The 24,663-nt window shown below is 47.7% G+C and overlaps 1 protein-coding gene across 1 annotated transcript in view; it reads right to left on the bottom strand.

Moving 5' to 3' along the window:
- SRP68 (signal recognition particle 68) overlaps positions 1-24,663 on the bottom strand; it is a 137,862-nt gene that overhangs the window by 27,124 nt on the left and 86,075 nt on the right. The window contains exons 9-12 of the mRNA XM_063960561.1: positions 16,593-16,691; positions 16,349-16,413; positions 11,984-12,143; positions 11,544-11,638 (exon numbers count right to left, since the gene is read on the bottom strand). Coding sequence (XP_063816631.1) covers positions 11,544-11,638; positions 11,984-12,143; positions 16,349-16,413; positions 16,593-16,691 — 419 coding nt within the window. The remainder of the gene's footprint in view (positions 1-11,543; positions 11,639-11,983; positions 12,144-16,348; positions 16,414-16,592; positions 16,692-24,663) is intronic.

The raw sequence follows: 24,663 nt of genomic DNA, 5'->3' as shown, positions 1-24,663 counted from the left end.
AAAACGAAGTAGCCTCTGAAAGATGGCTCACAACAATAGTAATAACCCGATTTTTGTAACAATAACTATGTACAAGCATTGCAGACAATCCGCACTTGGGATGGGCGCCCAGCATCCACTACGGACTACGAGAAATAGAATTATCGGTAAGTAAATTCTTATTTTCTCTAACGTCCTAGTGGATGCTGGGGACTCCGTCAGGACCATGGGGATTATACCAAAGCTCCCAAACGGGCGGGAGAGTGCGGATGACTCTGCAGCACCGAATGAGAGAACTCCAGGTCCTCCTTAGCCAGAGTATCAAATTTGTAAACTTTTACAAACGTGTTCTCCCCTGACCACGTAGTTGCTCGGCAAAGTTGTAATGCCGAGACCCCTCGGGCAGCCGCCCAAGATGCGCCCACTTTCCTAGTGGAGTGGGCCTTTACAGATTTAGGCTGTGGCAGGCCTGCCACAGAATGTGCAAGTTGGATTGTGCTACAGATCCAACGTGCAATCGTCTGTTTAGACGCAGGAGCACCCATCTTGTTGGATGCATACAATATAAACAGCAAGTCAGACTTTCTGACTCCAGCCGTCCTAAACTATATATATATAAATATATTTTTAGGGTCCTGACAACGTCTAGTAACTTGGAGTCCTCCAAGTCCCTAGTAGCCGCTGGCACCATAATAGGTTGTTTCAGGTGAAAACCTGACACCCCCTTAGGAAGAAAACTGGAGACGAGTCCCAGTTCTGCCCTGTCCGAATGGAAAATTAAATATGGCTTTTATAAGACAAAGCCGCCCATTCTGACAATCGCCTGGCCGAGGCCAGGACCAACAGCATGGTCACTGTCCATGTGAGATATTGGTCAACAGCATGTTCACTTTCCATGTGAGATATTTCAAATCCACAGATTTGAGCGGTTCAAACCAATATGATTTTAAGGAATCCCAACACTATGTTGAGATCACACGGTGCCACTAAAGGCACAAAAAAGGGGTGTATATGCAATACTCCCTTGACAATCTGGACTTCAGGAACTGAAGTCAATTCTTTCCGGAAGAAATTCTACAGGGCCGAAACTTAAAACCTTAAAGAACCCCAATTTTAGGCTCAAAACACTCCTGTTTTCAGGAAGTGTAGAAATCGACCTAGTTGAATTTTCTTCGTGGGGCCTTCCTGGCCTCACCCACGCAACATATTTTCACCACATGTGGTGATGACGTTGTGCGGTCACCTCCTTCCTGGCTTTGACCAGGGTAGGTATGACCTCTTATGGAATGCCTTTTTCCTTCAGGATCCGGCATTCAACTGCCATGCCGTCAAACGCAGCCGCGGTAAGTCTTGGAATAGACATGGTACCTGCTGAAGCAAGTCCCTTCTTAGCTCCCCAGGCCCTTAGTCCTCTGTGAGCATCTCTTGAAGTTCCGGGTACCAAGTCCCTCTTGGCCAATCCGGAGTCACGAGTATAGTTCATACTCCTCTATGTCTTATAATTCTCAATACCTTGGTTATGAGAAGCAGAGGAGGGAACACATACACCGACTGTTACACCCACGGTGTTACCAGGACATCCACAGCTATCGCCTGAAGGTCTCATGACCTGGCGCAATACCTGTCCCGTTTTTTGTTCGGGCGGGACGCCATCATTTCCACCTTTGGTCTTTGCCAATGGTTCACAATCATGCGGAAAAACTTCCCTATGAAGTTCCCACTCTCCCGGGTGGAGGTCATGCCTGCTGAGGAAGTCTGCTTCCCAGTCGTTCACTCCCGGAGAGAACACTGCTGACAGTGCTATCACATGATTTTCCGCCTAGCGAAAAATCCTTGCAGTTTTTTCACTGCCCTCCAGCTTCTTGTGCCGCCCTTTCTGTTTACGTGGGCGACTGCCGTGATGTTATCCCACTGGATCAATACCGGCTGACCTTGAAGCAGAGGTCTTGCTAAGTTTAGAGCATTATAATTTTGCTCTTAACTCCATCTATGTGGAGAGAATTCTCCAGACTTGATCACACTTTCCTGGAAATTTTTTCCCTGTGTGACTGCTCCCCAGCCTCTCAGGCTGGCCTCCGTGGTCACCAGCATCCAATCCTGAATGCTGAATCTGTGGCCCTCTAGAAGATGAGCACTCTGTAATCACCACAGGAGAGACACCCTTGTCCTTAGATATAGGGTTATCCGCTGATGCATCTGAAGATGCGATCCGGACCATTTGTCCAGCAGATCCCACTGAAGAGTTCTTGCGTGAAATCTGCCGAATGGAATTGCTTCGTAATAAGCCACCATTTTTACCAGGACTCTTGTGCACTGATGCACTGACACTTTTCCTGGTTTTAGGAGGATCCCGATTAGCTCGGATAACTCCCTGGCTTTCTCCTCTGGGAGAAACACCTTTTTCTGGACTGTGTCCAGAATCATCCCTAGGAACAGTAGACGTGTCCTCGGAAAAGCTGCGATTTTGGAATATTTAGAATCCACTCGTGCTGTCGTAGAACTATTAAAGATAGTGCTACTCCGACCTCCAACTGTTCTCTGGACCTTGCCCTTATCAGGGAAGCGTACCAGTTTCTTTTAAGAAGAATCATCATTTCGGCCAATACCTTGGTAAAGACCCGTGGCGCCGTGGACAATCCAAACGGCAGCGTCTGAACTGATAGTGACAGTTCTGTACCACGAACCTGAGGTACCCTTGGTGAGAAGGGCAATTTTGGACATGTAGGTAAGTGTCCCTGATATCCAGTGACACCATATCGTCCCCTTCCTGGTTCGCTATCACTGCTCTGAGTGACTCCATCTTGATTTGAACGCTTGTATGTAAGTGTTCAAATATTTCAGATCTCACCGAGCCGTTTGGCTTCAGTACCACAATATAGTGTGGAATAATACCCCCTCCCTTGTTGTAGGAGGGGTACTTTGATTATCCCCTGCTGGGAATACAGCCTGTGAATTGTTTCCAATACTACCTCCCTGTCGGAGGTAGACGTTGGTAAAACAGACTTCCGGAACTTGTGAGGAGGAGACATCTCGAATTTCCAATGTACACCTGGGATACTACATGTAGGATCCAGGAGTCCCCTTGCAAGTGAGCCCACTGCGTGCTGAAACTCTTGAGATGACCCCCTACCGCACCTGAGTCCGCTTGTACTGCCCCAGCGTCATGCTGCGGACTTGGCAGAAGCTGTGAAGGGCTTCTGTTCCTGGGAATGGGCTGCTTGCTGCAGTCTTCTTCCCTTTCCTCTACCCCTGAGCAGATATGACTGGCCTTTGCCCGCCTGCCCGTATGGAGACGAAAGGACTGAGACTGAAAAGACTGTGTCCTTTTCTGTTGAGATGTGACTCGGGGTAACAAAAGGTGGATTTTTCAGCTGTTGCCATGGCCACCAGGTCCGATGGACCGCCCCTTTATACGGCAATACTTCCATGTGCCGTCTGGAATCTGCCTCACCTGACCACTGTCGTGTCTTCGTCTGGCAGATATGGACATCACATTTACTCTTGATGCCAGAATGCAAATATCCCTCTGCGCATCACGCATATATAGAAATGCATCCTTAAAATGCTCTATAGACAATAAAATCTTGTCCCTGTCAAGGGTATCAAAATTTTCAGTCAGGAAATCCGACCAAGCCCCCTCAGCGCTGCACATCCAGTCTGAGGCGATTGCTGGTCGTAGTATAACACCAGTATGTGTGTATATACTTCTTAGGCTATTTTTCAGCTTCTTATCAGCTGGCTCCTTGAGGGCGGCCGTATCTGGAGACGGTAACGCCACTTGTTTTTATAAGCGTGTGAGCGCCTTATCCACCCTAAGGTGTGTTTCCCAACTCGCCCTTACTTCTGGCGGGAAAGGGTATACCGCCCATAACTTTCTATCGGAGGAACCCCACGTATCACCACACACTTCATTTAATTTATCTGATTCAGGCAAAACTACAAGTAGTTTATTCACACCCTACAAAATACCCTTATTTGTGGTACTTGTAGTATCAGAAATATGTAACACCTCCTTCATGCCCTTAACATGTAACGTGTGGCCCTAAAGGAAAATACGTTTGTTTCTTCACCGTCGACACTGGAGTCAGTGTCCGTGAGGTAAATGGGCGTTTTTACAAGCCCCTGACGGTGTCTGAGACGCCTGGACAGGTACTAATTTGTTTGCCGGTCGTCTCATGTCGTCAACCGGCTTGCAGCGTGTTGACATGATCACGTACTTCCACAAGTAAGCCATCCATTCTGGTGTCGACTCCCTAGAGAGTGACATCACCATTACAGGCAATTTGCTCCGCCTCCTCACCAACATTTTCCTCATACATGTCGACACACACGTACCGACTTACAGCACACACACAGGGAATGCTCTGATAGAGGACAGGACCCACTAGCCCTTTGGGGAGACAGAGGGAGAGTTTGCCAGCACACACCAAAATGCTATAATTATACAGGGACAACCTTTATATAAGTGTTCCTCCCTTATAGCATTTAATATATATTTATATCGCCAAATCAGTGCCCCCCCTCTCTGTTTTAACCCTGTTTCTGCAGTGCAGTGCAGGGGAGAGCATGGGAGCCTTCCCCTCAGCCTTTCTGTGAGGGAAAATGGCGCTGTGTGCTGAGGAGAATAAGCTCCGCCCCTTTATCGGCGGGCTTTTCCTCCCGGTTTTTTAAGAACTGGCCTGGGTTAAAATACATACATATAGCCTTAATGGCTATATGTGATGTATTTATTTTGCCAAATAGGTATTTATATTGCTGCCCAGGGCGCCCCCAGCAGCGCCCTGCACCCTCCGTGACCATGTCAGTGAGCCGTGTGACAACAATGGCGCACAGCTGCAGTGCTGTGCGCTACCTCTCTGAAGACTGTGAAGTCTTCTGCCGCCTGTTTCCGGACCTCCGTCTCTGCCGTCTTCAGCGTCTGTAAGGGGGATCGGCGGCGCGGCTCCGGGACGAACCCCAGGCTGACCTGTGTTCCGACTCCCTCTGGAGCTCAGTGTCCAGTAGCCTAAGATCCCAATCCATCCTGCACGCAGGTGAGTTGGAGATCTCTCCCCTAAGTCCCTCGTTGCAGTGATCCTGTTGCCAGCAGGAATCACTGAGTGAAAACCTAAAAAAAACTTTTCCAAACAGCTCTTTAAGAGAGCCATCCAGATTGCACCCTTCTCGGACGGGCACAAAAACCTAACTGAGGCTTGGAGGAGGGTCATAGGGGGAGGAGCCAGTACACACCATGTGACCTAAAAAGCTTTTTAGATGTGCCCTGTCTCCTGCGGAGCCCGCTATTCCCCATGGTCCTGACGGAGTCCCCAGCATCCACTAGGGCGTTAGAGAAATAAGAATTTACTCACCGGTAATTCTATTTCTCGTAGTCCGTAGTGGATGCTGGGAACTCCGTAAGAACCATGGGGAATAGCGGGCTCCGAAGGAGGCTGGGCACTCTAGAAAGATCTTAGACTACCTGGTGTGCACTGGCTCCTCCCACTATGACCCTCCTCCAAGCCTCAGGATACTGTGCCCGGACGAGCGTACACAATAAGGAAGGATTTTGAATCCCGGGTAAGACTCATACCAGCCACACCAATCACACCGTACAACTCGTGATATGAAACCCAGTTAACAGTATGAAACAACAGAGCCTCTCAACAGATGGCTCAGCAATAACCCGATTTAGTTAACAGTAACTATGTACAAGTATTGCAGATAAACCGCACTTGGGATGGGCGCCCAGCATCCACTACGGACTACGAGAAATAGAATTACCGGTGAGTAAATTCTTATTTTCTCTGAGGAAGGATTTTGAATCCCGGGTAAGACTCATACCAGCCATACCAATCACACCATACAACTTGTGATCTGAACCCAGTTAACAGTATGATAAAACGTAGGAGCCTCTGAAAGATGGCTCACAACAATAAACAACCCGATGTTATTGTAACAATAACTATATACAAGTATTGCAGACAATCCGCACTTGGGATGGACGCCCAGCATCCACTACGGACTACGAGAAATAGAATTATCGGTAAGTAAATTCTTATTTTCTCTGACGTCCTAGTGGATGCTGGGGACTCCGTAAGGACCATGGGGATTATACCAAAGCTCCCAAACGGGCGGGAGAGTGCGGATGACTCTGCAGCACCAAATGAGAGAACTCCAGGTCCTCCTCAGCCAGGGTATCAAATTTGTAGAATTTAGCAAACGTGTTTGCCCCTGACCAAGTAGCTGCTCGGCAAAGTTGTAAAGCCGAGACCCCTCGGGCAGCCGCCCAAGATGAGCCCACCTTCCTTGTGGAATGGGCATTGACAGATTTTGGCTGTGGCAGGCCTGCCACAGAATGTGCAAGCTGAATTGTATTACAAATCCAACGAGCAATAGTCTGCTTAGAAGCAGGAGCACCCAGCTTGTTGGGTGCATATAGGATAAACAGCGAGTCAGATTTTCTGACTCTAGCCGTTCTGGAAACATATGTTTTCAGTGCCCTGACAACGTCTAGCAACTTGTCCTCCAAGTCCCTAGTAGCCGCAGGCACCACAATAGGCTGGTTCAGGTGAAACGCTGACACCACCTTTGGGAGAAACTGGGGACGAGTCCTCAATTCTGCCCTATCCATATGGAAAATCAGATAAGGGCTTTTACAGGACAAAGCCGCCAATTCTGATACTCGCCTGGCAGAAGCCAAGGCCAATAACATAACCACCTTCCACGTGAGATATTTCAGATCCACGGTTTTTAGTGGTTCAAACCAATGTGATTTTAAGAAACTCAACACCACGTTGAGATCCCAAGGTGCCACAGGGGGCACAAACGGGGGCTGAATATGCAGCACTCCTTTAACAAATGTCTGAACTTCAGGTACTGAAGCTAGTTCTTTTTGAAAGAAAATCGACAGAGCCGAGATCTGTACCTTAATGGAGCCCAGTTTTAGGCCCATATTTACTCCTGCTTGCAGGAAATGCAGAAATCGACCTAGTTGAAATTCCTCCGTTGGGGCCTTTTCGGCCTCACACCATGCAACATACTTCCGCCATATGCGGTGATAAGGAGTTGCTGTGACCTCTTTCCTGGCTTTAATAAGCGTAGGAATGACTTCCTCCGGAATGCCCTTTTCCTTCAGGATCCGGCGTTCAACCGCCATGCCGTCAAACGCAGCCGCGGTAAGTCTTGGAACAGACAGGGCCCCTGCTGTAGCAGGTCTTGTCTGAGCGGCAGAGACCACGGGTCCTCTGAGATCATCTCTTGAAGTTCCGGGTACCACGAGAATTGTGTTTACTCCTCGCTTTCTTATTATTCTCAATACCTTTGGTATGAGAGGTAGAGGAGGGAACACATAAACTGACCGGTACACCCACGGTGTCACTAGAGCGTCCACAGCTATCGCCTGAGGGTCTCTTGACCTGGCGCAATACCTCTCTAGTTTTTTGTTTAGGCGGGACGCCATCATGTCCACCTGTGGACGACCCCATTGATTTACAATCATTTGGAAGACTTCTGGATGAAGTCCCCACTCTCCCGGGTGGAGGTCGTGCCTGCTGAGAAAGTCTGCTTCCCAGTTGTCCACTCCCGGGATGAACACTGCTGACAGTGCTAGTACATGATTCTCCGCCCATCGGAGAATTCTTGTGGCTTCTGCCATTGCCATCCTGCTTCTTGTGCCGCCCTGTCGATTCACATGGGCGACTGCCGTGATGTTGTCTGACTGGATCAGCACCGGCTGGTGTAGGAGCAGGGATTTTGCTTGACTTAGGGCATTGTAAATGGCCCTTAGTTCCAGAATATTTATGTGAAGGGCAGTCTCCTGACTTGACCATAGTCCTTGGAAGTTTCTTCCCTTTGTGACTGCCCCCCAGCCTCGTAGGCTGACATCCGTGGTCACCAGGACCCAGTCCTGTATGCCGAATCTGCGGCCCTCCAGAAGATGAGCACTCTGCAGCCACCACAGAAGAGACACCCTGGTTCTTGGGGACAGGGTTATCAAGCGATGCATCTGAAGATGCGATCCGGACCACTTGTCCAACAGGTCCCACTGAAAAATTCTGGCATGGAACCTGCCGAATGGAATTGCTTCGTAAGAAGCTACCATCTTTCCCAGGACCCGCGTGCAGTGATGCACCGATACCTGTTTTGGTTTTAGGAGGTCTCTGACTAGAGAAGACAACTCCCTGGCTTTCTCCTCCGGGAGAAACACTTTTTTCTGGACTGTGTCCAGAATCATTCCCAGGAACATTAGACGTGTCGTGGGGACCAGCTGTGACTTTGGGATATTCAGAATCCAGCCGTGCTGGCGCAGCACTTCCTGAGATAGTGCTACTCCCACTAACAACTGTTCCTTGGATCGTGCCTTTATTAGGAGATCGTCCAAGTATGGGATAATTAAAAACTCCCTTTTTTCGAAGGAGTATCATCATTTCCGCCATAACCTTTGTAAATACCCTCGGTGCCGTGGAGAGTCCAAACGGCAGCGTCTGGAATTGGTAATGGCAATCCTGTACCACAAATCTGAGGTACTCCTGGTGAGGATGGTAAATGGGGACATGCAGGTAAGCATCCTTGATGTCCAGGGATACCATGTAATCGCCCTCGTCCAGGCTTGCAATAACCGCCCTGAGCGATTCCATCTTGAACTTGAATTTTTTTATGTATGTGTTCAAGGATTTCAAATTTAAAATGGGTCTCACCGAACCGTCCGGTTTCGGCACCACAATATAGTGTGGAATAGTAACCCCGGCCTTGTTGAAGTAGGGGTACCCTGATTATCACCTGCTGGGAATACAGCTTGTGAATCGCTGCTAGCACCGCCTCCCTGTCTGAGGGAGCAATCGGCAAGGCAGATTTTAGGAACCGGTGGGGTGGAGCCGCCTCGAATTCCAGCTTGTATCCCTGAGATACTATTTGAAGGATCCAGGGATCCACCTGTGAGCGAGCCCACTGATCGCTGAAATTCATGAGGCGGGCCCCCACCGTACCTGGCTCCGCCTGTGGAGCCCCACCGTCATGCGGCGGACTTGGAAGAGGAAGCGGGGGAGGACTTTTGTTCCTGGGAACCTGCTGTTTGCTGCAGCCTTTTTCCCCTACCTCTGCCTCTAGACAGAAAAGACCCTCCTTTTCCCCGCTTGTTTTTCTGGGTCCGAAAGGACTGAACCTGATAAAATGGCGCCTTCTTAGGCTGTGAGGGGACATGGGGTAAAAATGCTGACTTCCCAGACGTTGCTGTGGAAACTAGGTCGGAGAGACCATCCCCAAATAATTCCTCCCCTTTATAAGGCAAAACTTCCATGTGCCTTTTGGAATCTGCATCTCCAGTCCACTGGCGAGTCCATAAGCATCTCCTAGCAGAGATGGATAATGCACTTACTTTAGATGCCAGCCGGCAGATTTCCCTCTGTGCATCTCTCATGTATAAGACTGAGTCTTTGATATGGTCAATTGTTAGCAGAATCGTGTCTCTGTCTAATGTGTCAATATTTTCTGACAGTTTATCTGACCACGCAGCGGCAGCACTGCACATCCATGCTGACGCAATAGCTGGTCTAAGTATAATGCCTGAGTGTGTATATACAGACTTCAGGATCGCCTCCTGCTTTCTATCAGCAGGTTCCTTAAGGGCGGCCGTATCCTGGGACGGTAGTGCCACCTTTTTAGACAAACGTGTGAGCGCTTTATCCACCCTAGGGGGTGTTTCCCAACGTAACCTATCCTCTGGCGGGAAAGGGAACGCCATTAGTATCTTCTTAGGAATTACCAATTTCTTATCAGGGGAAGCCCACGCTTCTTCACACACTTCATTTAATTCATCTGACGGGGGAAAAACTACAGGTAGTTTTTTCTCCCCAAACATAATACCCTTTTTTGTGGTACCTGGATGTAAATCAGAAATATTTAACACCTCTTTCATTGCCTCAATCATGCAGTGAATGGCCTTAACGGGCATTAAATTTGACTCATCGTCGTCGACACTGGTGTCAGTATCCGTGTCGACATCTACTTGTGCCATCTGAGATAGCGGGCGTTTCAGAGCCCCTGATGACTTTTGAGACACCAGGACAGGCACGAGCTGAAGACTCGGCTGTCCCACAGTCGGCATGTCGTCAAATTTTTTATGTAAGGAGTCTATACGTGCACTCATTTCCTGCCATAAACTCATCCACTCAGGTGTCTGTCCCCCAGGGGGTGACATCCCTGCTAAAGGCATCTGCTCCCCCTCCACATCATTATCCTCCTCAAACATGTCGAGACAGCCGTACCGACACACTCCACACACACAGGGAATGCTCAAACAGAGGGACAGGACCCACAAAAAGCCCTTTGGGGGGACAGAGTAAGAGTATGCCAGCACACACCAGAGCGCTACATATATACAGGGACTAACTGAGTTATGTCCCTAATAGCTGCTTTTCAATAAAATATATATATACTGCCAAATTTAATGCCCCCCCTCTCTTTTCCCTCTTACTGGTACTGTAGATTGCAGGGAAGAGCCAGGGAGCTTCCTTGTGAGGGAAAAATGGCGCCAGTGTGCTGAGGAGATAGGCTCCGCCACTTTTTCGCGGCCTATTCTCCCGCTTTTTATGGAATTCTGGCAGGGGTATTTACCTCATATATAGCCCCTGGGGCTATATATTGAGGTATTTTAGCCAGCCAAGGTGTTTTTATAGCTGCCTCAGTGACCGGAGTGTGAAGTGTGTGAGAGGAGCAATGGCGCACAGCTGCAGTGCTGTGCGCTACCTTGGTGAAGACAGAGTCTTCATGCCGCCGATTTTCCGGACCATCTTCTTGCTTCTGGCTCTGTAAGGGGGACGGCGGCGCGGCTCCGGGACCGAACATCAAGGCTGGGCCTGCGGTCGATCCCTCTGGAGCTAATGGTGTCCAGTAGCCTAAGAAGCCCAATCCGGCTGCAAGCAGGCGAGTTCGCTTCTTCTCCCCTTAGTCCCTCGCTGCAGTGAGCCTGTTGCCAGCAGGTCTCACTGAAAATAAAAAAATCTAAGACTATTACTTTCTAAGAGCTCAGGAGAGCCCCTAGTGTGCATCCAACCTCGGCCGGGCACGAAATCTAACTGAGGCTTGGAGGAGGGTCATAGTGGGAGGAGCCAGTGCACACCAGGTAGTCTAAGATCTTTCTAGAGTGCCCAGCCTCCTTCGGAGCCCGCTATTCCCCATGGTCCTTACGGAGTTCCCAGCATCCACTAGGACGTCAGAGAAATCTATTTTAAATGGTGTATACTGAAAACATGATTGAGGCCAGATACACCTTCAAACGAATATGAGGAGATTCAGTGTCTGTACAAGGATAAAGGTGATTCCAACGCATGTAACGCATCTTGTACTGGTTAAATGAATAGGAGGTTGGATATCCTCTGTCAAACAGATTCATAACTGTATTAATAGCTCAGCAAAGTACAACCTTATTTGCAGCTGAAATGTGCAAGTATTGTCTGGTGGCTGAGAAATCCCAGTAGCAGTGGTCAGTAGAGGAACCTAGACAAAGCTGTGAAACCACCATCCCCAGAGACGGTGGCACAGAACGCCATTATGGTCAGAAGATATTAAATCCATTGAAATTAGGTTACCTGTATGCTTTGTACACTAAAGTCTTAAGGACAGTTTCCTTCTGGAAGCTTTGATCTTCCTCCAAGCCAGGCAGTTGTGTCAGTTCTGCCAGATTCTGCAATGAGAAGAGGTACACATTTTCTATTACGTAGAATTTAGAGTCAAACAAAAGTACAAAAACTATAGTGCCATAAAACTTAGGCAATGGCTTCAACAAATTTATGGTCTACCTCACACGAGACCCTTGTTGTATTACATAAACAGCAAACAACCACATTCATTTTCTTAGAAAAGAAAAATCCCAACCATTATATAAAATGTGTTGTTCAACTGCCCATTAACACGGAAAACTAACTAAAGCAATAAAGACGGGGAGACTCCTCCACACTGAATGCAAAACGAAACTTCTAAAGTCGATGCAACTGGTAATAACGGCAAGCACCACTGAGATCTCTCTCACCTGCAAGATGATATCATAAAGTCTGATCAGGTCTTGAGGCCGCGGGCTCCTCTTGCCATCCTCTTCAGGTTGTGGCTGACGGAGCAGAGCCTTCTGCAAAGCACTAGCCATGCTCTCATTACGTTGGATAGCTGTGGACAGCTTGATGTAAGACAGGTAACTACAAAAGAGACCGCAAAATGATATCTGGTACAAATATACTAAGTAATTCTACTGATTGATTTGTCATATCAAGCATAATAGTTCAGGTGTTACTGCTACAACGCTTCTCAGAGTGTGTGTGAACTACCAGAAAATATTAGCAGTAATGAATCTATAACCTAATGCACAACACATTTTCAGCTGAAGTACTACTCTGTTATATACCACCAGGAGATGTAATGGCATGTACAATAATGGTAAATGAAATGACAGCAAAACAGAGTACAACAGCCCCCAGAGCCCTGAATACTGTTTCAACAAAATGTCCAATCTGAAATGTTGCTGAGATGGTCAGTCCTTAGCCACCAAATTAGAAACATTTTATGACAACTGGATAGGCAATCTTGTGATTTGATCCATTCTGATGACTGAGGTCAGCTACCCTAGAACTCCTTTTGCAGATTGAGCATATCAATGTCTAAGAGCCAAACGAGGCCCTAAGAATACTCTGAGGTATGGTATTAAATATAAGTCCTAGAAAGATCATACGTAAAGCAGGAACAAAAAAAAACAACAAAAAAAGCGTTTTTGTTACTTGATGGGACAACTTTAAGACTCAAAGGCATGGGCCTTCAATCTGTGGCCCTCCAGCTGCTGTGGAACTACACATCCTAGCATGCCCTGCCAGTAAAGGCATGCTAAAACTGTGGCAGGGCATGCATTTGTAGTTCCACAGCAGCTGGAGGGCCGCAGGTTGAAGACCCATGCTCTAAGGGGTCTATTTATTAAGCCTTGATGAGAGAAAAAGTGGACGGAGAAAAAGTAACAACCAACCAGCGCCTGTCATTTTTCAAACACAGGCCCGATTTATAAAGCCTTGAAGAGTGCTAATAAATTGCATGGTGATAAAATATCAGCCTATTAGCTCCTAACTGCCATGTTACAGGCTGTGTTTGAAAAAGGACAGTTAGGAGCTGATTGATACGTCATCACCAAGCATTTATCACTCTCCAAGGCTTAGTAAATCTGGGCCAGAGTCTGTAACTTGGTAGTTAGGAGCTTATTAAGCTGGTACTTTATCTCCCAGAAAGAAAGAAATAGACTGCACTATCTGTTATCTATGTTTGAGCCCTGCAGCTCACCTTATCAAAGAGGATTTCCCTCTATAAAAGGTTATTGCGCAAAATATAGTGGTGCTGGGCTAATACAATAGCGGTGTATTTGGACTGATATATTGCCTTACCCAAAAAGTTTTCATTCATTCTAATATTAAAAAAATCACATTGATATACAACTTTAAAACACACACTATATTTGGGTACCCCGGCAATTAGAGTGAGTCCTTCACCTACAACTGGGGATAGCGGCAGGACAAGCAGTTTGAACAGAGTCTAATTTCCAGGCACAGCATATGCAGGGAACAAGACTAGTTGGCTACTGGGAAGCAGCACCGAGGACACCTGAGCAACATAACTGTACCGCGTGCAGAGGCAGAGGAATATAGCTGCATAAGAGTCGAGGAAAGCATTATTTCTGAGCATGAGCAAGTGGACCAATCTTACTGGTAAGAATTCAGCAGGACACCACTAAAGGTTACTAATTATCTTTCTACTGAATTAAATTGTCAGGAACTACCTGAAGTGCACCCATTCAGGCTGCACAAAATATCACTACCTTTCAAACGACCATTTACCTATGGAACTATATGAACTTATGGCATTATTTAACCTCATCATCTCCGAACATTGGGGGTCATTCAGAGTTGTTCGCTCTGTATTTTTTTTTCGCAACGGAGCGATTAGTCGCTAATGCGCATGCGCAATGTCCGCAGTGCGACTGCGCCAAGTAAATTTGCTATGCAGTTAGGTATTTTACTCACGGCATTACGAGGTTTTTTCTTCGTTCTGGTGATCGTAATGTGATTGACAGGAAGTGGGTGTTTCTGGGCGGAAACAGGCCGTTTTATGGGTGTGTGCGAAAAAACGTTACCGTTTCTGGGAAAAACGCGGGAGTGGCTGGAGAAACGGAGGAGTGTCTGGGCGAACGCTGGGTGTGTTTGTGACGTCAAACCAGAAACGACAAGCACTGAACTGATCGCAGATGCCGAGTAAGTGTGGAGCTACTCAGAAACTGCTAAGAGGTGTCTATTCGCTATTTTGCTAATCTTTCGTTCGCAATTTTGATAAGCTAAGATTCACTCCAAGTAGGCGGCGGCTTAGCGTGTGCAAAGCTGCTAAAAGCAGCTTGCGAGCGAACAACTCGGAATGACCCCCATTACTGGTAGTATTTTCTTGTTTATAGTACATTGCAATATTGCTTGAAGCAACTTCCCCAACGGTATGTGCACCTCTTTGGAAATATTCATAATAATTGAATTTAAGAATATTTCTGTGTAAAATTTGTGTGTGTGTTTTCTTTTGTTGATATCACTGTGTGAATCTTATTACCGGGTACCCTAGATATGTTTTTTTTTAAATTGTACATCAATGTGATGTTTGAATATTAGAATAAAGATTTTCAATCTCTCGGTAAGGCAGTATATCAGTCCAAATACACAGCTACTGTATAAGGTATATCTCTCTGCAAAGCTAAAGAGGTGCATTCACACAGAGCGATTTTGACTGAGTGATTTACCTTGAACTGGCAGTAGGCGATTCTGACTATCTGTAACAGCGATTTTGTGCAAGTGAATTTTGCCTATGGGCGATTTGGCTAGAAGTGATTTTCACTACCTCATACTTTTCCAGCGACATAGTGAAAATTGACGTGCCTGCACAGTCTATTTTTCCCAGCGATAGCGACCTGGCGGGGACGCGCATTGCTATCGCTCGCTGTGTACACACGGAGCGATATGCACTAACTTTCCTGGCGATTTTGACTATATACAGTGTGTACATACCTTTAGTAAATATAGACGCCTAAGGTGTTAAAAGGTGTCATGCGTAAGCAGATCATCCAATAATGAATGGCTATCATACCACTGGCTCATGAGAACCGCCACTGGTGCCATGTATTTACTCTTTAAATGGTCAATAGGTTGAAAGGAAGAGCATGTAAATGTTTAGCCAAGATCATCTGTGGCTGCAATAGAGACTCTTCCAGATTACAATTTATACTCCACTGACACCAGCAACTCCTTCTCTGTTAATGTCCTTGAACAGAGCAAATTTTTGTTTCCAGGAAGACTTTTTAGGAGACTGCTTCACAAGTCTAACATGTAATACTGCTCTGATTACTCTCAACCAAATACGTGAAGCAGAAGAGAGCCACTGGGCATTGAAGAGAAGACTGCTCCCACCACAGGATTTCACTGGTGGGCTTAGCTCTTAAACACTGCTATATGAGCGCAAACTTAATTAGAGAATGGAAAATAAAATCTTAAAAAAATAAAAATAAATCTTAAAAAAGGCAAACTCATCCTTTGCTCCCGAGTGTTGTGGGAGTGGCACAAACCTCTCTAATACATCCCTTGTTTAGTAGCGAAATCCTCAAAAACATGAAGATTGTTCTACTATCTGTCCAAATTATCGGCTTAACATGGTCATTGTCAGTTTTGTGCAGCAGCACGGTATAGTTCTGCCTGACTCCAGACCAGGATATACAGAGGGGGAGGATCCAGGACATTTTAAAGTTCCCAAGGTTATCATACTCTCCCCTATGCCCATGTTTCCAGTTTCTCCAATGGATGAAAGATAGCCTTTAGATCACCCAAAGTTTCTGCCACCATCACCTTCTCATTCCTCAAACTGCATAGATTTATACTTGGCGGTTCATTAACAAGTGCTACAATTAATTTAGTATTCAAGTATCACCACAAAGTCATGTTTTGTGGATTTCTTTAATAATGCACATGAGAGTTCATCTATTTTGTTAGGTCAGAACTTATCTCACCTGATTACACAAACAGAAATCCGCAAAACATGACCTACTGGTTGAGAACCACTGGGTTAGACAATGAATGTTGCTGTGAACATTTCAATGATTTGAATGGCTACATGTTTTTCCTTCTTCTGTAACTTCAAAACACAGTACACACAATGAATTGTAAGAAAAGTTGGTCAGAACCTAATGAACTGTATCTTACACAACCCTCTGAACTGTATATATACATAGTTCTTCCAGAGTCATTAGGATAAATTGATACAGCATAAGTGCAAATACATTTAGATCTAAAAAGAGAACATGTATGTGCAGGGATGAACACTTTCACACCTATGAATTTACCTGTGCAAGTACTGTAAGTTGGATACTTTCCCAATGTCACCATCCATGACAGCATCTCTGAGCCTCTGTAGACCCAAAGAGTTAAAAGATTTAGTACAATTCATAAACAGAGAATTTGTGCTTTATTGTGACCTTTACACCTTATTGGGCACGGAAAAGAAATGCATTATGGTCACTGCAAGGCATAAGTAGATGGAACTTTTACTGCCGACAGATGATAGGGAAGTGGGGAGGCATACGATACCTGTTCTGATTTTAGTTCCTCCCGTACTCCTTGGATAGCATCTCTGCATTCACTCAGCACAGACTCAAATAGTCGTTCTTTGGCCTCCTCATCTTCAGCCTAAGGAAGGTAATGAGAAATGGATTCTGAAAGCAGCAAAGAAAAACTGAAACCTGCTTGGAATAACCCACACACTGTGGAATATTCAGTCAGCTTGGGCTATCACTAAGACTACTGTAGAGTATACATCAGTACAAGAGGATTTGATTTCCCATTTGTTAGAGAGTCAAAGATTAAGATATACATTAACCACAAACTAACCATATATTATACATATGAACACATACAGTATATACGTTAAATCAGGGTGATTCAATTACGCAGCTACCACTAGGGAGAGCAAAGTAGAGCAATTCAATTGTTGCTTTGTTTACATGCCCGTTAGCTGCGGGGGTGACATTTCTCCTCGCAGCCTCCTGAAGTGCAAGCAGGAATGTGTGCAGTCTGTGGTTTACAGCAAAGGGAAAATGGTGACCAAGCCCTCGAGTGCAGTTACAGTTAAAGCAGCACAATGTCAAGGGAACGAGTCACCTTACTCGTGCAATGGAAATACAGAAAAAAAATGCCCAAAAAATAAGAATTTACTCACCGGTAATTCTATTTCTCGTAGTCCGTAGTGGATGCTGGGAACTCCGTAAGGACCATGGGGAATAGACGGGCTCCGCAGGAGACTGGGCACTCTTAAAAGAAAGATTAGGTACTATATCTGGTGTGCACTGGCTCCTCCCTCTATGCCCCTCCTCCAGACCTCAGTTAGGGAAACTGTGCCCGGAAGAGCTGACATTACCAGGAAAGGATTTGGAATCCAGGGTAAGACTCATACCAGCCACACCAATCACACTGTACAACTCGTGATAACCATACCCAGTTAACAGTATGAACAACAACTGAGCCTCAGTAACAGATGGCTCATACAATAACCCCTTAGTGAAGCAATAACTATATACATGTATTGCAGAGAGTCCGCACTTGGGACGGGCGCCCAACATCCACTACGGACTACGAGAAATAGAATTACCGGTGAGTAAATTCTTATTTTCTCTGACGTCCTAGTGGATGCTGGGAACTCCGTAAGGACCATGGGGATTATACCAAAGCTCCCAAACGGGCGGGAGAGTGCGGATGACTCTGCAGCACCGAATGAGCAAAGGCAAGGTCCTCCTCAGCCAGGGTATCAAACTTGTAGAACTTAGCAAATGTGTTTGAACCCGACCAAGTAGTAGCTCGGCAAAGCTGTAAAGCCGAGACCCCTCGGGCAGCCGACCAAGAAGAGCCCACCTTCCTTGTGGAATGGGCTTTTACGGAGTTAGGATGCGGCAATCCTGCCGCAGAATGAGCTTGCTGAATCGTGCTACAGATCCAGCGTGCAATAGTTTGCTTTGAAGCAGGAGCACCCAGCTTGTTGGGCGCATGCAGGATAAACAGCGAGTCAGTTTTCCTGACTCCAGCCGTCCTGGCTATATATATTTTCAAAGCCTTGACTACATCTAGTAACTTGGAGTCCTCCAAGTCCCTAGTAGCCGCAGGCACCACAAGAGGTTGGTTCAAATGAAACGCTGATACCACCTTAGGGAGAAATTGGGGACGAGTCCTCAATTCTGCCCTGTCCATATGGAAGATCAGATAAGGGCTTTTACACGACAAAGCCGCCAATTCTGACACACGCCTAGCCGAAGCTAAGGCCAATAGCATGACCACTTTCCACGTGAGATATTTTAGCTCCACGGTCTTAAGTGCCTCAAACCAGTGGGATTTCAGGAAATCCAACACAACGTAAAGATCCCAAGGTGCCACTGGAGGCACAAAAGGGGGTTGAATATGCAGCACTCCCTTAACAAACGTCTGAACTTCAGGCAGTGAAGCCAGTTCTTTTTGAAAGAAAATAGATAGGGCCGAAATCTGGACCTTTATGGATCCTAATTTTAGGCCCATAGTCACTCCTGACTGTAGGAAGTGCAGGAATCGACCCAGCTGGAATTCTTCCGTAGGGGCCATCCTGGCCTCACACCAAGCAACATATTTTCGCCATATACGGTGATAATATTGTGCTGTCACGTCTTTCCTAGCCTTTATCAGCGTAGGAATCACTTCATCTGGAATGCCCTTTTCCGTTAGGATCCGGCGTTCAACAGCCATGCCATCAAACGCAGCCGCGGTAAGTCTTGGAACAGACAGGGCCCCTGTTGTTACAGGTCCTGTCTGAGAGGCAGAGGCCATGGGTCCTCTGAGATCATTTCTTGTAGTTCTGGGTACCAAGTTCTTCTTGGCCAATCCGGAACGATGAGTATAGTTCTTACTCCTCTCTTTCTTACAATCCTCAGTACCTTGGGTATGAGAGGAAGAGGGAACACATAAACCGACTGGTACACCCACTGTGTCACTAGTGCGTCCACAGCTATCGCCTGAGGGTCCCTTGACCTGGCGCAATATTTTTTTAGCTTTTTGTCGAGACGGGACGCCATCATGTCTACCTGTGGCCTTTCCCAACGATTTACAATCAGCGTGAAGACTTCTGGATGAAGTCCCCACTCTCCCGGGTGGAGGTTGTGCCTGCTGAGGAAGTCTGCTTCCCAGTTGTCCACTCCCGGAATGAACACTGCTGACAGTGCTAGCACGTGATTCTCCGCCCATCGGAGAATCCTTGTGGCTTCTGCCATCGCCATCCTGCTTCTTGTGCCGCCCTGTCTGTTTACATGGGCGACCGCCGTAATGTTGTCTGATTGAATCAGCACCGGCTGGTTTTGAAGCAGGGGTTCTGCTTGACTCAGGGCGTTGTAAATGGCCCTTAGTTCCAGAATATTTATGTGAAGGGAAGTCTCCTGACTTGACCACAGTCCTCGGAAGTTCCTTCCCTGAGTGACTGCCCCCCAACCTCGGAGGCTTGACCCAGTCCTGTATGCCGAATCTGCGGCCCTCGAGAAGATGAGCCTTCTGCAGCCACCACAGCAGAGACACCCTGGCCCTCGGGGACAGGGTGATCAGCCGATGCATCTGAAGATGCGATCCGGACCACTTGTCTAACAGATCCCACTGAAAGATCCTTGCATGGAACCTGCCGAAGGGAATTGCTTCGTAAGAAGCTACCATCTTTCCCAGGACTCGCGTGCAGTGATGCACCGACACCTGTTTTGGTTTCAGGAGGTCCCTCACCAGAGATGACAATTCCTGGGCCTTCTCCACCGGGAGAAACACCTTCTTCTGTTCTGTGTCCAGAATCATGCCCAAGAACAGCAGACGCGTCGCAGGAATCAGCTGCGACTTTAGGATATTCAGAATCCAGCCGTGCTGTTGCAGCACTTCCCGAGATAGTGTTACGTTGACTAACAACTGCTCCTTGGACCTCGCCTTTATAAGGAGATCGTCCAAGTACGGGATAATTATAACTCCCTTCTTCCGAAGGAGTATCATCATTTCGGCCATTACCTTGGTAAATACCCTCGGTGCCGTGGACAGACCAAACGGCAACGTCTGGAATTGGTAATGACAGTCCTGTACCACAAACCTGAGGTACTCCTGGTGAGGTGGGTAAATGGGGACATGCAGATAAGCGTCCTTGATGTCCAGCGACACCATAAAATCCCCCTCTTCCAGGCTTGCAATAACCGCCCTGAGCGATTCCATTTTGAACTTGAACTTCCTTACATAAGTGTTCAAGGATTTCAAATTTAGAATGGGTCTCACCGAACCGTCTGGTTTCGGTACCACAAACATTGTGGAATAGTAACCCCGTCCCTGTTGAAGGAGGGGAACCTTGATTATCACCTGCTGAAGGTACAGCTTGTGAATAGCCGCCAGCACTACCTCCCTTTCCCTGGGAGCCGCTGGCAAGGCTGATTTGAGGTAACGGCGAGGGGGAGTCGCCTCGAACTCCAGCATGTATCCCTGAGATACCACTTGTAGAACCCAGAGATCCACCTGTGAGCGAACCCACTGGTCGCTGAAGTTCCGGAGACGCGCCCCCACCGCACCTGGCTCCACCTGTGGAGCCCCAGCGTCATGCGGTGGACTTAGTGGAAGCAGGGGAGGATTTTTGTTCCTGGGAACTGGCTGTCTGGTGCAGCTTTTTCCCTCTACCCCTGCCTCTGGGCAGAAAGGATGCGCCTCTGACCTGCTTGCCTTTCTGAGGCCGAAAGGACTGTACTTGATAATACGGTGCTTTCTTAGGCTGTGAGGAAACCGGAGGTAAAAAAGTCGACTTCCCAGCTGTTGCTGTGGATACGAGGTCCGAGAGACCGTCCCCAAACAATTCCTCACCCTTATAAGGCAAAACCTCCATGTGCCTTTTAGAATCAGCATCACCTGTCCACTGCAGAGTCCATAATACTCTCCTGGCAGAAATGGACATTGCATTAATTCTAGATGCCAGCCGGCAAATGTCCCTCTGTGCATCCCTCATATACAAGACAACGTCCTTTATATGCTCTATGGTTAGCAAAATAGCATCCCTGTCGAGGGTATCAATGTTGTCTGACAGGGTATCAGACCATGCTGCTGCAGCACTACACATCCATGCTGAAGCAATAGCAGGTCTCAGTATAGTACCTGAGTGTGTATATACAGACTTCAGGATAGCCTCCTGCTTTCTACCTGCAGGCTCCTTTAGGGCGGCCGTATCCTGAGACGGCAGTGCCACCCTTTTAGATAATCGTGTGAGCGCCTTGTCCACACTAGGGGATGTCTCCCAGCGTAACCTATCCGTTGGCGGGAAAGGGTACGCCATCAGTAACCTCTTAGAAATCACTAGTTTCTTATCAGGGGAACACCACGCTTCTTCACACAATTCATTTAATTCATCAGATGGGGGAAAAGTCACTGGCTGCTTTTTCTCCCCAAACATAATACCCTTTTTAGTGGTAACCGGGTTAATGTCAGAAATGTGCAACACATTTTTCATTGCCGTAATCATGCATCGGATGGCCCTTGTGGACTGTACATTTGTCTCATCCTTGTCTACACTGGAGTCAGACTCCGTGTCGACATCTGTGTCTGCCATCTGAGCTAGCGGGCGTTTTTGAGCTCCTGATGGCCTCTGAGACGCCTGGGCAGGTGCGGGCTGAGATGCCGGCTGTCCCAAGGCTGTTACGTCATCAAACCTTTTATGTAAAGAGTTGACACTGTCGGTTAATACCTTCCACATATCCATCCACTCCGATGTCGGCCCCGTAGGGGGCGACATCACACTTATCGGCTCCTGCTCCGCCTCCACGTAGCCCTCCACATCAAACATGTCGACACAGCCGTACCGACACACCGCACACACACACAGGGAATGCTCTGACTGAGGACAGGACCCCACAAAGTCCTTTGGGGAGACAGAGAGAGAGTATGCCAGCACACACCACAGCTCTATATAACACAGGGATTGGTACTATACTGAGTGATTTTTCCCAATAGCTGCTTATTATGACCAATTTGCGCCTAAATTTATGTGCCCCCCCTCTCTTTTTTACCCTTGTTGTACTGGATACTGCAGGGGAGAGCCTGGGGAGCGTCCTTCCAGCGGAGCTGTGAAGAGAAAATGGCGCTGGCTGTGCTGAGGAAGATAGCCCCGCCCCTTCAGCGGCGGGCTTCTCCTGCTTTTTATAATGTTAATGGCGGGGGTTTTTGCACATATACAGTGTTATACACTGTATTATGTGCTATTTGTGCCAAAAGGTAAACTAATTGCTGCCCAGGGCGCCCCCCCCCCCCAGCGCCCTGCACCCAACAGTGACCGGAGTGTGTGGTGTGCTATGGGAGCAATGGCGCACAGCTGCAGTGCTGTGCGCTACCTTAATGAAGACAGGAGTCTTCAGCCGCCGTTTTTCATCTTTATCTTCCGTCTTCTGGCTCTGCAAGGGGGACGGCGGCGCGGCTCCGGGAACGGACGATCGAGGTCGGGCCCTGTGTTCGATCCCTCTGGAGCTAATGGCGTCCAGTAGCCTTAGAAGCACAAGCTAGCTGCAAGCAGGTAGGTTTGCTTCTCTCCCCTCAGTCCCTCGTAGCAATGAGTCTGTTGCCAGCAGATCTCACTGAAAATGAAAAACCTAAGAAATACTTTCTTTTCTAGTGAGCTCAGGAGAGCCCACTAAGTGCATCCAGCTCTGGCCGGGGACAAATTCTAACTGAGGTCTGGAGGAGGGGCATAGAGGGAGGAGCCAGTGCACACCAGATATAGTACCTAATCTTTCTTTTAAGAGTGCCCAGTCTCCTGCGGAGCCCGTCTATTCCCCATGGTCCTTACGGAGTTCCCAGCATCCACTAGGACGTCAGAGAAACATGTGCTAAATCCAATGTTCAATTAAAAGTATAGTGTCCAAAATGTTTTCAAGTGTTCTGACCTTTATGCATGTCTCCAGTTACACGTTAAGGTCCCATGGTACTGTAGGCAGTACAAAGCGAGGTTGGATATGCAGAGCTCCCTTCAAAAAGGTCTGAACCTCAGGGAGGGCAGTCAATTGCTTCTGAAAGAAAATGGATAGGGCTGAAATCTGGACCTTCACAGATCCCAACCTCAGACCCATATCCACTCCTGCTTGCAGGAAGAGGAGGAAATGTCCCAGTTGAAATTCCACCATAGGAAACTTCTTGGACTCACACCAACATACATATTTCTTCCAAATACAATGGTAATGTTTTGACGTTACCCCTTTCCTAGCCTGAATGAAGGTAGGTATAACTTTCTTCGGAATACCTTTCCGAGCAAGAATCAGGCGCTCAACTTCCATGGCGTCAAACGTAGCCGCGGTAAGTCTTGATAGGCGAACGGCCCTTGCTGCAGCAGGTCCTCCCGAAGAGGATGAGGCCTCGGCTCTTCTTGCAGTAGATGCAGAAGGTCCGCGTACCAAGCCCTTCTTGGCCAATGTGGGGTAATGAGGATCGCTTGAACACTTGTTCTCCTTATGAGCTTTAGGATCCTTGGGATGAGTGGGAGTGGTGGAAACATGTACACTGACTGGAACACCCATGGAGACACCAGGGCATCCACTGCCACTGCCTGTGGGTCCCTCGACCTGGAACAATAACGCCAAAGCTTCTTGTTGAGACGAAAGGCCATCATGTCTATTTGGGGCAATCCCCAAAGACCTGTTATTTCCTTGAAAACCTCAGGATGGAGTCCCCACTCTCCTGGATGGAGATCGTGTCTGCTGAGGAAGTCTGCTTCCCAGTCGTCTACTCCCGGAATGAAGATGGCCGACAGCGCTAATGCGTGTTTTTCTGTCCAGAGGAGTATTCTTGTCACCTCTGACATTGCCACTCTGCTCTTCGTTCCGCCCTGTCGGTTTATGTAAGCCACTCTTGTTACGTTGTCCGACTGCACTTGGATTGCCCGATTTCTCAGAAGATGGGCAGCTTGAAGAAGACCGCTGTAGACGGCTCTTAGTTCCAGGATGTTGATGGGCAGGCCGACCTTCCAGGATTGACCACCGTCCTTGGAAGGTTACTCCTTGAGTGACTGCTCCCCAGCCCCGGAGGCTCGCATCCGTTGTTAGCAGGACCTAGTCCTGAATCCCGAACCTGCGGCCTTCTAGGAGGTGAGGCAATTGGAGCCACCAGACGAGAGAAATCCTTGCCCTTGGCGACAGACGAAGTCTCTGATGCATGTGGAGGCGAGATCCTGACCACTTGTCCAGGAGATCCAGCTGGAAGGGTCGAGAATGGAACCTCCCGTACTGGAAAGCCTCGTAGGAGGCCACCATCTTTCCCAATAAGCGAATGAATTGATGAACAGACACCCGGTGTGGCTTCAAGACATCCCGGACCATGGATTGGATCACCAACGCCTTGTCCCGAGGAAGAAACACTCGCTGCACTTCCGTATCCAGGATCATTCCCAGAAATGACAATCTCTGGGTTGGTTCCAAATGTGACTTTGGAAAGATTCTGGAGCAGTCTCGTTGAGAACAATTGGACTGCAGCAGCTTCTCCTTGGACGATGCCTTTATCAGGAGATCGTCCAGATAAGGAATGATGTTCACACCCTGCTTGCAGAGTAGCATCATCATTTCCACCATCACCTTGGTAAACACCCTCGGTGCTGTAGAGAGGCCGA

Source organism: Pseudophryne corroboree, chromosome 3 (assembly GCF_028390025.1).
Source record: "Pseudophryne corroboree isolate aPseCor3 chromosome 3, aPseCor3.hap2, whole genome shotgun sequence".
Lineage (NCBI taxonomy): Eukaryota > Metazoa > Chordata > Amphibia > Anura > Myobatrachidae > Pseudophryne > Pseudophryne corroboree.
The sequence above is the reverse complement of the archived record's forward strand: the minus strand, read 5'-3'. Positions and strand labels throughout refer to the sequence as shown.